Source organism: Suricata suricatta, chromosome 11 (genome assembly GCF_006229205.1).
Source record: "Suricata suricatta isolate VVHF042 chromosome 11, meerkat_22Aug2017_6uvM2_HiC, whole genome shotgun sequence".
NCBI lineage: Eukaryota > Metazoa > Chordata > Mammalia > Carnivora > Herpestidae > Suricata > Suricata suricatta.
In genome coordinates, this window is record NC_043710.1 from 45,027,265 (window position 1) to 45,040,108 (window position 12,844).

At 52.1% G+C, this 12,844-nt stretch overlaps 1 protein-coding gene across 3 annotated transcripts in view; it reads right to left on the bottom strand.

The window, feature by feature from the left end:
- The window catches only part of MICAL2 (microtubule associated monooxygenase, calponin and LIM domain containing 2), a 139,938-nt gene that overhangs the window by 1,896 nt on the left and 125,198 nt on the right, over nucleotides 1-12,844 (bottom strand). For 2 of the 3 annotated variants that reach the window (XM_029915800.1, XM_029915799.1), the window contains 5 exons: nucleotides 11,299-11,361; nucleotides 6,407-6,514; nucleotides 5,176-5,362; nucleotides 3,911-3,999; nucleotides 2,095-2,197 (listed from right to left, as the gene is read on the bottom strand). In XM_029915800.1, the coding sequence (XP_029771660.1) occupies nucleotides 2,095-2,197; nucleotides 3,911-3,999; nucleotides 5,176-5,362; nucleotides 6,407-6,514; nucleotides 11,299-11,361 (550 nt within the window). The remainder of the gene's footprint in view (nucleotides 1-2,094; nucleotides 2,198-3,910; nucleotides 4,000-5,175; nucleotides 5,363-6,406; nucleotides 6,515-11,298; nucleotides 11,362-12,844) is intronic. The other variant, XM_029915801.1, reaches the window with a different exon arrangement.

A 12,844-nucleotide genomic window follows, 5' to 3' on the forward strand; every position in this document is an offset into this window, starting at 1 on the left:
GCATGAGTTCACATCATGACCTCAAGAATTTCCTTTCAGAATCAAAGAATGAAGCAAAAGTTTCTCCCACCATGCTGAATATTAAAATCCCAGCAGAAATTTGGAAAAACACAACACAAGTCATTAGACTGAGAACAGTTCCCACAAGGACAGAGGCTCCAGTGCCTATGGACTTGGCCCCAGCTGTGCCCCTGTTTTCTCCAAGGACTTCAAGGAAGTATCTGTAGAAATGCCTCTCCCCTTCTTCCTGCCATATAGAAACCTGTCATTTTAAAGCACCCAGGAGCCCTGGCTCCTAACCCACGACAGGTTCCTTCCTGACTTCATCGAGAGGAGATCTGTAGGGTGACAAGTGCACAGGGCCATCTCCGGCCTGGCAAATCTACATATTCTGAGCACACTGGTAGGATTCTCCTCAGCAGCCCCTCCATCGTTCCGCTAGACCCTGCAGTGGTCATGTCCAGGCAGATGGAGTGGGGGGAGTGGAGGCCTTTTCTGGAAGCCCAGAGAGAAGACCCCAGGTAGGCTCAATGCCTGTTTTTGCCCTTGATAGGACAGACCTCCTTTGTATAAGTCAATAAACAGCTCCTACTCCCAGCCTCCCCTGCCAGTCAAGGCACAGGAGGTCAGTCACATCCCTTTTCTAGGACAGTGTGAACACAAATGGTTTCTGGCTATTTTGACCATGTAGGCTCGGCAGCCGAGAGGCTAAACATCCAGGATGTCTGTAAGTAGTGCTCGTGGGGCAGGTTATGCGTCCCAGAAGTAATACCCTGAGGTGCTAACAGACACCCTCAGTCCCAAAGGACATGATAGGAGAGGGCAGATTCGTCCCTCAGCCTGACCATTACGGACCTGAGTGGCCTTGGCTCAGTCTGCAGCCTGGGCTGAGGACCTGATAGGGAGTCCCAGGGGTCATGACCCCAGGTGTCAATGCCACCAGCTGACACAGCTCCTCTTTGGCACTGCATCAGCTTGCTGGAGCTCCGCAAAGTCAGGGGGCCAAGGGGCTTCCGTGCAGTGCTCACCAGTGGGAAGGGACGATGGCAGTTTGTCGCCATCTGCTTGGAACCCCATGGCTCTAGGGCATTTGGCTGTGATTTGGTAGGAGGGGAAGAACCCTTCAGCTACTACTGTACCTCAAAACAAGGGAGCAAACCAGTCTCCGTCCCTCTGGGAGGACAGATAACAGCCAATGACATATTGCCACGTGCTTTTGAAGGCCGCAGGCTCAGTTCCACTCTGATCTACTCCTTTCTTCTAAACTGACTGATTATGCTTTCGTGTTGCAAAACACTGCCCCTTGTTGCCAACTGGCATTAGGGGACGTACATCTAAAAGCACTGGTCAGGAGGCAGCATACTCACTTCTGTGTCTATCAAAGCCCGAATCGTTAATGCTGCCGGCAGTGACGACAGTCGGCTGCAAGGTAGAAAGGGTTTTGTAACACCAGCTAAAACCTTCAAACCGTGTTTAGAAAACTTGACACTCGTAGAAAAAAAAGCTTTCTCTTGGCTTATTAAAAGTTAAAAATTGAAATGTAAACCTAGAAATATGGCTCGCTTTGGTATAAAAGAAGTACAAAGCTATAAAAAAACATCCTTCATGTCGTGCTGACCCCAGCGCCAGGGAGCAGATGCTCACCCAGACAGTCAGGTGCAGGGGCCGGTGGGAAACTCTTTGGCTTTGAGCGAACTAGTTATTAAGGAATACCAGGCTTCCTGGCCAGAGCCTTGCTAACTGCAGCACACTGCCGGCTAAGGTGGACATGTCAGGGCACTTCGGGGAGGCTGGCATTTCAGTGGAGCTTGACCGGGAGGCATCTGAGCACCCAGGTGCGGATGGTCTCGAGGGACTCCCGAGACTCCCGGTACATGGAAGCCAGGACCTCGGAGAGCGCCCAGAGGAGCGGCAGCCCGATGCTCAGGAGCTCGTAAGTGTAGCAGTAGTTGTATGCATTGTCCCTGAAATGAAGGCCAGCCGCACGCAGGAGTCCCCGAATCCAGTTAACCAGGCTCTGGGGAATGTGAAGCAGGGCCCACGGCAGCCTGAGGGGCCAGCTTAGCGCCTTCCTAAAGAAGGAATTGGTGATACCTGGAGGGCTGCCTTCAGGCGTGCCAATGGCTGCGGCCGCGCAAGAACTTTCCACGGGAGTGTCCCGCCGAGGGGCCTCTTGCTCTTTCCACGTTCCCTCCTCCTGAGAGAGGGAGCAAAGGGAAGGCATTCAGTCTTTGATTCTCACCAAGGACCCCTCCCACGAAGCAGATGAAGAGAGCCAACACAAACTGATGACGGTAGTCCCTGCTTGCAGCCAGCACCCCCTTCCTCCAAACAACCTCAGCCCCCATGCACTGCTGACGGGGGGCTGAACATGGGCATCGCTTTCCCGGGGCCGAGGTGACCAGTGGGTTCACAGTCCTTCAAAACACACATGTCCTTTCTTTATTTTTTAAAAGGTCATTTATTTATTTTGAGACAGAGAGCAAGTGAAGTGAGGAAGGGGCAGAAAGAGAGGGAGAGAGAGAATCCCAAGGAGGCTCGGCACTGTCAGCGCAGAGCCTGACTTGGGGCTCAATCTCATGAACCATAAAATCATGACTTGAGCTGAAATCAAGAGTCAGTTTCTTAACTGACTGAGCTACCCAGTACCTTAAAATACACATGTCCTTTAAAAAAAATAATAATAACATTGGAGCGCCTGGGTGGCTCAGTTGGTTAAGCATCTGACTTTGGCTCAGGTCAAGATCTCACAGTCCATGGGTTCAAGCCCTGCATTGGACTCTGTGCTGACAGCTCAGAGTCTGGAGCCTGCTTCAGATTCTGTGATTTCCTCTCTTTCTATCCCTCCCTGCTTGCATTGTGTCTGTCTCTCAAAAAGAAAAAAATAAAAAAAAGCAACAATGTACACATGTCCTTTGACACAGAAATCCTATTTGTCATGATCTGTCCTAAGTAAATAATCTGAAATAGGGACAAAGACATGCATTCAAAGATGCTTGTTGGAAAAATATTTATAAAGTAAAAAGATGACAGAGGATAAACCTCTAATGACAAAGGCCTTGTTAAATAAATTATCAACCATCTTTTACAGGCATCCAGAATGAGGCTTCAAAAGAATTTTTAAAGTTTGGGGAATGGATCTCGATATACTGCTGGTATATAAAAAGGATATAAAAGTGTAGTGATAGGATTCCAGCTAGGTTAAAATATACTCACAGAGGGAAAAGTCTGGAAGGAAATGCCACAAAATGTTAGTTAATGGGTTTCTCAGGATAGGGTAGCGATGAATGATTTACTGTCCCTTTTCTACATACTTTCATTTATTTACCCATTTTTCTACACTGAACCTACATTACTTGTGTAATCAGAACAGGGCTGTAAGACATGGGTCCTGGAGGAAGTGGGTGGTGAATCAGGTGGTAGAGAAGGTATTTGCTAAGAGCCGCCAGAGGGGGCGCTATCACATACTGTCCAAACACATTGCAGGCTGTCACTTTGTGGACATCCTGGAGCCTGGGAAAAACTTGGGGAAAGGTAGGCATCCCTGCATATAACACTCTGAGGTCCCGAGGGACTCAGGTGTGGGTTGGGGGGACCCTGTAGTCTTCACCTGGCTGGGCAAGTCGTCCCAGCCTGGTACCAGGGAAAGCTCTTCCAATCTTCTCAGGAGAAGCTGGCACCACCACTCACCTGGGAGCTGGCCTCTAGAATGGGGTAAACCCAGAGGCCTGCTGAGCAGCCTAAAGGCAGAGGGACCCTCCATACCACACAGCACAGACTCTTGTGTTTCTCTGTGGGTCTCAGCTCCTCCAAAGCCAGAAACACTGGCCTAACTTGGAAGAATCCTTGCAAATGAGCTCTTGTCCAGGGGCCTGCCCTGTTTCACCAGCGCTTCCAGGACAAAACATACCTCTCTTTGTTGCTTCAACTCTGCCCGTCTCTTCCTTTGCTGGGTGCTGGTTTTACAGTGAATGAAATGAGGCCTGCAGAAAAACTTGCCTGTCAAAGAAACACACAAATGCACACACAGGTTTTCTCCTATAAATGAGAGCTGCAGCAAATATGAGCCAAGGTCAGAAAATACCAATAATGGGAGCAAGCCCAGGAAACCTTAAACTTGGGAAGTGATTTCTGTCACGTGTCTTAAAGCAGCAGCACTGAGATGAGGAGACATGACATTTGTGGCCTCGGAGGCAGGCTGTGGCAATGAGGGGAGGGGTGCAAAGATGCTGGGGTGGTGGCTGAAACCTTCACGTACTCCCCAAACCAAACTGAGGCCAAGTCCCCTCCCAAGGCTGGTTGCAAGACTACAAAATGGACAGCTTTGAATATCAGTATTGTTTCCAGTTCCTGGCCCTTCCTTCCTGGGGGTGGGAATGGCTTGGGGCAGATGGTGGCAATGATGAGGAGGAAAAGACCCAGGTGAGGCCCACACTGGGTCACTGGCCACAGCTCAGGACAACTAGACACCTTCCAGAAAAGCTGCTTCGTTCGCCATTACAACAGTAATAATAGGGACAGTAATGACAGTAACAAGAGGGAAAACTTCCCTAGGACTCACAACATACCAGACACTCTTCTGAACGCTTCCCATGAATGAACTCGTGTGAACCACCTTGCAACAACCTTATAAGCTATGAACTATTATTATCCTCATCTTATGGATGAAGTGACTGAGGGACCTAGAGACAACTGGATTCTTCAATTCCAAGGTTATATGGCTGGTAAATGGTATTCTGGCAGGCCCCTTCTTGGAGGGGAGTTGTTATATGATTACTTCCGTAATACATACCAAAATATCACAGCATTCATATGCCATCATTTATTGGACCCTTGCCACAAGCCAGGTGCAGTGCTGAGCACGTTACTAGGTTACCAGGTTGGATTTTCTCCACCGCGCGGGGCAATGGAAGGTGGTGAGACTGGCTGGGAACGCGTATGTAAAGCACTGGGCACCCAGTAGGTGCCGCCTGGTGTTGGCACATGACAGGCACTCAGGGCTTCCCTGGCTCACCCATAGGGGACCTGTCTCTCTAGCAGGCGGGATCTCCCAGCTCTCTGAACAGCGCTCCTGGGGACACTGCATTCCCTGACAAGTGTTGGGCGTCCCGTAGCCCCCAGAGCACAGGAGCCCAGGCTGCAGGGCAGGGCCGTCCCTGGCCCCTGGGCATTTACCTTCATCACTGTCAAAGGCGTAGGCAGCCAGGCGCAAGGTGGAGGCGCAGACACTGCAGCGGAAACACTCACGGTGGAAGAAGTGGCCCTCTGCGCTCAGCCGCTCCATCACATACACGCGCTTCTTACAGAAGTAACAGGTGTCGCTGCCGCCCAGGTTCAGGGGGAACACCTTCCGTATCGATTCCTAGGGGCACAGGGCAGCGGGAGAGAAGTGCTATGCGTCAGGACTGATAACCATGTCTTGCCATGTGAGGCCAAGGCCCTTGGAAAGGCAGACCTCAATTGTGGGGACCTCATGGGCTGTCTCCTGCTCATGTCCCTGCAGCAAAGGGTGAGGTGGGGGAGGAAATGCTCCCAGCATAGACCCTGACCTTGCAAGGGCTGTGGTCAGTTTTGCTCCCAGGCCAGCCAGTTGGCAACAAGGGAGGCCCAGGAGGGCCTCCTCCCAAGGTAGCAGCTCTAGTTTTGGGGCAGGAGTGGGCATCCCTCACAAACATGCCTCCCCGGTGATGTGGTCTCCAGGACTCTGTCCTGGGGGTTAAGTGCTGCCCAGGTCTAGAGAAAGGTCCCTGAAAGAATGTTTTCCACATTCATGTCCTCCTGCAGTGACTTAGGTCAGGCAAGGAAAGCCTGTGGCATCAGAACTGCTTCAGAGAATCGCAGGGAAGGGAGAGGCTGTGTCCTCTAGCTCCCAGGCTGCTAGTCAAATCCCTAAATGCAAGGGGGTAGGAGGAGGGAGGCCAGGAACCAGTGCCCCTGGGGGGTTCCGGATTCCAGGGTGACGCACCCAAAGGAAACCAGAACTGTCCAGTCCAATGGCTGGCGACGGCAGCAGGCAGCCTTGTTTGGAGAAGGGAGAATTCAAAGGGAAGAGGGCTTTTCCATAACTGGATTCTCAGTCTAGTGCAAAAGGGCTACTAGGAGAGGATGCCAAACACTGATGGTAAAGGGTGCCTGGCTACACGGTTGGCCTGCCTGGCCTTTTCACAGAGCCCTCCAGACCCCTGGACAGCAGGAGAGAAGCTCAGCCTTGTGCAATGATCCCTTGGGGAGCCGAGTGAGGTCTGTCAGTCAGGAAACGCAGCCCTCTCTAACCTCGGCTCCGGTCCAGCCCATTGTCGGGGCCCCCGTCCACGAGAAGAGGGCCGCAGTGAGTGGGCCAGGCCATCCTCTCTGGGAGGTCAGAGCTGGTGTCTGTGGGTGAAGGCTGAGGGGTACGCATCCTTACCAGGTCTGGAGAGGTGGCCTGGGCCTTAGGTCTGTGATCATTCATGTACAGATTGATCAGGACTTCAGCTGCAGCCCCTATTCCGCTGGACACTTTCCCTACCGTCAGCTACCCAAGAGCAGAGGTAGAGGAGACAGAGACAAAGGTAGAGGCCAGTTAGCACTGAGAAGGAAAGCACAAACAGGCTGGATGTCGGACAGGGCTCCACGCCCGCATGCAAACAGCACCCCACGTCCCGGGAGAGGCCAAACCAGCCTGGGGGTGGGGGACAGCGGGTACTCTGGAGATGGAGAGCAGCACAGAAATGGAACTCATGGCCCGGGTGAGCCAGGTGATTCATAGCACTACCTCCATGGGGAGGTGCAAGGCCTTCAGGATTCATCAGGTTTCTTGGTTCCCAGATGGGGTAAATGAATCCTGGGGGGAGGGCAGGGATCTGTCCAAGGCCATGGCGCAAATACATACAGATTCAGAACTCTTCCCAGGTCTCCTGATGGCCAGCCCAGTGCCCTCACACACTAAGAACCACGACCTCACAGACAGACACCTGGATGGCAGCAGCCCTTCCCCAGACACCACCCCTCTTTGGAAGGCTATGAGCTGCTGCTTCAGGAGCATTGGGCCGCTCCGGCCCCAGACCGCATGGGGAAGAAGGGTTAGCTCCCCAACTCTACCAGGAACTAGTTCTGAGACTGGACACAAAACTCTAAACTTCTGAGCTCAGTTTCTTTATTTAGGAAAATGGGGGGAATGGAGTCTGCCTCATGGATGTGGGGTAAGAACTGAGGGAGAGAATCCGTGTCCAAGTGCCTGGTGATTTTAGGGCTGAGCCAGGATGAGCTAGAGGAGCTAGACTCCTCCTTCCCCACTTCTTAACTTCAGCAGGGCCCAGTCTGCCTTACAGCCTCCCCATCTCTAGGGAGCAATGGCGGTGTCTGACCCAAGTCTCCCTAGGCCTACAGAGCAGTAACTAAAACAGGAGTGAAGAGGCATCAAGATGGGTACTCAACTGTGAGCTCCAGAGGGCAGCACCCAGAGGCCCCAGGCTGGTGCTAGAAAGACAGCTCCATGTGGGCCCTGGGCATCACTGCCTGGCAGGTCTCGGGTACCTGTGCTCTGGACAGCATGATGTACAGGCCCGCCTGTGAGGGCCTGGGCCCCCATCCATGTGTCTTGGAGCTGGGGCAGGGGTGGGGCGGACAGCCCAAGCAGGTAGGGCTAATCACACAGACACCCTCCAGTAAATCCCAACCTTCCCCCTCTTTCCTACCAGCTATCAAATCACCCTGGGGACACTGCAGTCTCCTCTTCAGGGAGGCAAACACCAATGGACTCTGTAAACACTATTTGTGATCCCAGGATTATGGAAGGAAGCAGGCTCCAGACCCTCCTCAGTCTCTGCCTCCAGCTTCTGGGAATGGTAAGGTTGACAGCCATTGCAACTATAATTGTACACGTGTGGTTGAAGGAATGGTTTCAGTCTAAACCCAGGACCGCTCCTGGGAGCCACATCTAATCTGCTATGAAAACCTCAGATGGAAGGCAGGAAGTTCCGGGAACAGCAGAGCAAATGGGCAAGTAGCAGCAGTTCTCCATGTCCTGGTAACAGAGCCCATCCTCAGAGCCTCCGGCCAACTCATCGGCCTCCTGCAAGAGCACAGCCACTACAAGAGGAAGAAGAGGGAAGGATGCCTTGCAGGTGGGCGAGGGTGACGAGACCCCAGGGCTGCCTGCTCCCTTTCTTGTCAAGGAAGCCCTAACACTGATGGCCACTTTGGAACAGTCGCTCCGGCCACGTGTGGGGTCTTGAGGTTGTAGGAAATATGGCTGTGGGCCTGCGAGGTAGGGTGTCTGACCTCACGCCTCAGACAGATGGGCCCCTTCAGGCTTTCCAAAGCCTGTTCCTTCCCAGTAGCAGCAGATGCCAGGCCACTTACTCCAAACCCATCCCACCCCCACACTGGCCCAGCCAAGGAAAGATCAGGATTCTGCTTCCAAGCACACTTTCTGCCATTTCCAGGATTTTGCAAATGCCAAGGAACTTGGCTCCTGTTTCCAAGAAAGGTTCGGGTGCACTGGCTTAGGCCGACAAGCCATTGTTAGTCTGTTGTTCCATCCTCCACTGGGAAGCCCCCAACACAGGCCCCTCAGACAAAGGCTGTAGACTCCCAACTACTTCTTGGGTTTATATCAAAATGAAGAGGGGAGGGAAGACACAGGAGGTCAGATTTAACACCCTGCCCACACTGCCCTTGTGGGGCTGTCTCCAGTGGCCCAGCGTGTGAACTGGCTCTGAGGCGTTCTCCCAGAAAGAGTCCACGAGGATGCCATGATACCCACACACAATTAACTGCCTCCCTTGAGTTAGCAGAGACTGAGACTACACTTTTCAAGGCTTTGAATACAAGTTCCTAATGGGACCTTATTAACCACTTAGCTAATGGGCACTTTGTGCTGCTGAACTTTTGTGCAATCTTGACTTAAGGAGCAATTACAGAAGACTGCCTTGGGCCGTAAGGTTGCTGGCAGGTGTTGCCAAACACATCTGTGGTGTCATGGGCCTGCTCGGTTCTTCTACCAGGACAGGCCACTGTCCAGGTCTCCTGACCAGTGATCCAGAATAAAGACACAACCTGGTCTTTCAGTATGGGCCAAAAAGCCTCCTTTCTCCCAGTTGCGATCACAGCACCACTCCATTTCAGAGGCCTTCCCAAGGATAAGGAAAGCACCCTTAAGGAAAACACTACTGGGTCTCCATCCCGAAGTCACCACTGGCCAATACAAGAAGTGGACTGGACTTTCTGGAGAGGTCACAAGGAGACTAGGTGATGGAGAAGTGATCTCAAGAGGGGGGGGGACCCTGAAGCTTACCCCCAAAGACCAGTGTATAGGCAAACATTGCCCTGGGGATCATGGGTTCTCTTCTGTTTCTTGTTGACAGGATACCTTATTGGCTCTAGAAGATGGAGGACATGGACCGGACAGACATGTGCTAGCTCACTGTTCCTCAAACTATCAGTGGTAAATGACCAGGTTTTATTAAAAAAAACAAACAAACAAACAAAAAACCTCGAATCTACTTGTGACCTGGTGTTTCTGAACATAATACAAGTGAATTGCTAGAAAAATGACAGTACACTTGGCTGTGTGGCAATGTCGCACTACTCTCTGGTGTCTAATGCTCTCACTTGCTGTGCTCACCAGGTCACAGACCAGTGCCTGCTCAGGGACCACACTTGGAGCAGCACTGCCCCAGCCAGCCTAGGAGTTACCAGGCTCTTGGGATCCTGAGAACCACAGAGATTCATTTGTAGAGAGACTTCTGGAAAACGCATCCTGGTATTGACCTCAGAGTGAGACCCAGAGGTTCTCAACAAGGAGATCCACATGCTGAAAGGCCTGAGGAGGACTGGTCATGAGGACAATTCAGGGGAGTTTGGTCAAATAAAAAGATTTAGCCAAAAACGATCACATACCAGTCACGAGTTTTTAAGGAACTGGTCATTTTGGAAGGCTGTGGGGCTGCTTTGGCAAACCTTTATGTAACTTCCAATATTATTGTTATTTTGAAGAATTGGAGTATTACTTACTACCCTCTCTCCTTTTGAATTCTAATTACTTTTTGGTTAATTAATTAGAACAAGCTGGAATGGGTGAACACTGCCAGCAGACCATCATCTCACATTAATTAGTCATCTCACATACACCACTTGCCTTCTGTGAGCCACAGCTTTTCTGTCTATAATATGGGGACACCACCTCCATCCTTGCAGGGCTGCAAAAAAGGGTCCCCATAGAATCTGGGCCACACCCCACATGGCACTGAGCTCCCAAGAAGCACTTGTCAGATAGTCCAAAGCACTGACATTGGGGAGGCTTTACATTTTCCACATTCTGGAACTTCTCTCTTCTCTTAGATGGCCTTCAGTCTGAAAAACTCTAGGTTGCTTGGGTTCCCTCCTCTGCATGAGGAAGACTGATACAGCCCATCCAGGGTGAGCACACCGGCTTCTCTTCAATGAGTCAACCTGGATTCAAACACGGTGACACAACTGTTGTCACCAGCACCACCCCCAGAGGCTGCAGAAGATACTGGACCCCCACAAGGAGGCACTCCTGAGGTAACCCCGGCAGTCTGAGCTCAGAACATGATGAGCCGTTCTCGCCCTGCTCTCCATCTCTCTTCTGGTTTGCATGCACTGAAGTCATCACTTCACTGTGTCTTACTCATGTCTACACTCCAGGCACAGGGCATATGCTCTCAGTGAAGGAGGAAACAGGTTCCTGGGCCCACCTGTGGCCCAACAATGCTGATGGCCCTCTCCTTCCCCTCAGCATCCCCAGCCTGGAGCTCAGCCAAGAATACCCGGTGTGTGGGCTGTGCTTCTCCACAGAGCTGGGCCTCCGTGGCCACCTGGCTTGCTGTGAACATCATGAAGCCGACACAGCTCAGGCAGGGTGAGGGGGAAGCTTCCAGGCCCTCCAAGCTGAGGCCTCCCTGGAAGGGGAGGTTTTGACAGGCAGGGCCAGAGGAGGTCTCCTGGGCATATGTGGGCCGATATTCCTTTCTGAGGACTCCCTGCATGAGGACCATCATGGAGTAGGCTGTGGGCCTGCATGCCCAAGAATATGCTCAGGGCAAGGGGGAGAGAGGGCGAGGATTGAAACCACCTTGTTTTAAGGGATCCAGAAATTATACCCTCTGAGCTGAGATTCAGGCAGGCCTTTGGGGCTGTGACCTCCCGGTGGGCACCCATGTCCGCACCTGCATCCCCTGGTGCCAGGCACCGTGCTGTGCCCATCCGTGTGTGAGGCTCATGGCCTTGCGAGGTGGGTCTCATAATCCCCCTTCGCAGACAGCACAGCTGAGATTCAGGGAGGCTCTAACTCACCTGAGGCCGCACTGTTCTTAAGTGGCTGGGATGGAAATGGAAACCTGAAGGTGACTTCTTTGCCTTTAGAAAGAGAGGAATCAACATGCATTTCAGGTAAATGAGTCTTCTTCTGGAATTCTCCTCCACTGGGGAAAGAGCATTGTTTACTGGATCCTTCAGGCATGCTACCTTTGCCAGTTTACTGCATTATCCCCGTCACCCTCAGAGCTATCCGCAGGGCTAGCTGCCATCACCTCCATTCCGTAGGTTGGGGAATTGAGGTGCTGAGAGGTCCACCAACTCATCCAAGGTCACACAGTGGGTACTTGGTGCTCTGAACCCAAGCGTGACTCGAAGCTCATATTCTCCCTATAGCATCCTGCCTCCCTGAGACACGCCAGCACTCTGCAAACTAAAATACCCCATGTTGGGATGTACACAGTGTACTTCCAAAGGCAGTCGTATCCCAGGAAAAAAGAGAAAGACAATGGGGTTGAAGGTAGCCTTGAGATCTATCCTTGTATCAAATGAAACAAAGACGTAGTACCCAGCCAAGATTTCCTCCTATGTACAAATCTCTACAGCAAACCCTGAAAATCCAGTTTTGGAACCAATACACCTCATGTAGAGAACGCCTCTTTTGTAATGCACACTGCTCTTCTGACCCAGGAAGACTAAACCACAGTCCCCTCTTGCTCCGCAGCACAAACACTCAACCACCATCTTGTTCTCGCAAGAGCTCACCAGCCTTGGCAAATGACTGGCAGCCATGCCAGATGCCAAATCAGCAGTGACCTCCCTGCTTGAAAGGAGAAGGTAACTTATGGTTGGTTGGGGGCCAGCACCACCACAGGAGGGCCAGTCTAATGGGATGGAGGAGTCCAGTGACGCTGGGGACATATGAGTGGACATGATCCCTAGTTCAGTCCTTGAAAGACAAGACTCTGGGAAGGATCTAGATCCTAAATGAGAGGACCTTAAGATGCCCTGTGACACCATCCAGGCCAAACTCCCAGCAGTATCATTCAAGCTCAAAGCGAAACATCCACCTGAGAGGGCAGACAAGTGGAATCTGAAGCCAGAGCCCCGACCACATCTCTCTGGGGACTGGTGATCCGAGTTTGTATCCCCGTGAGGCACATGTGGTCCTCATACGAGTTTGGCTAGGTCTGCTCTCAGGTGGAGGTGATTATCGCTGGATCCCCAGAATTGGCGTATAGGGCTCTAGGGCAGGAATAGGGACACAGGGCCTGCTTGAAAATGCTCCAAGTGCATCTTCCTTCCTCTGGCTTCCCTGAATGGAGGCAAGCTTGGGGCCCTGGGCGAGGAGAACAGCCCATAATCTGCTGGAAAGAAGCACTGAGGCCTTAAGTTCTCTCCAGGGGTGAGGCTCCCAGAGCTCCTTCAGGGCTGAATGAAGTGGTTTGTCATCAGGTTGTTGCTTACTTTAAGGTGCAGCCAGTTCTCTCTTCAGAGGGGGCCATCTCCCTGCCAGATCCTATATGCACAAAGTTCAGGGTTGAATCAGTGGTAGGGTAGGGCCCAGGAGAGGGAGGGAAATTGG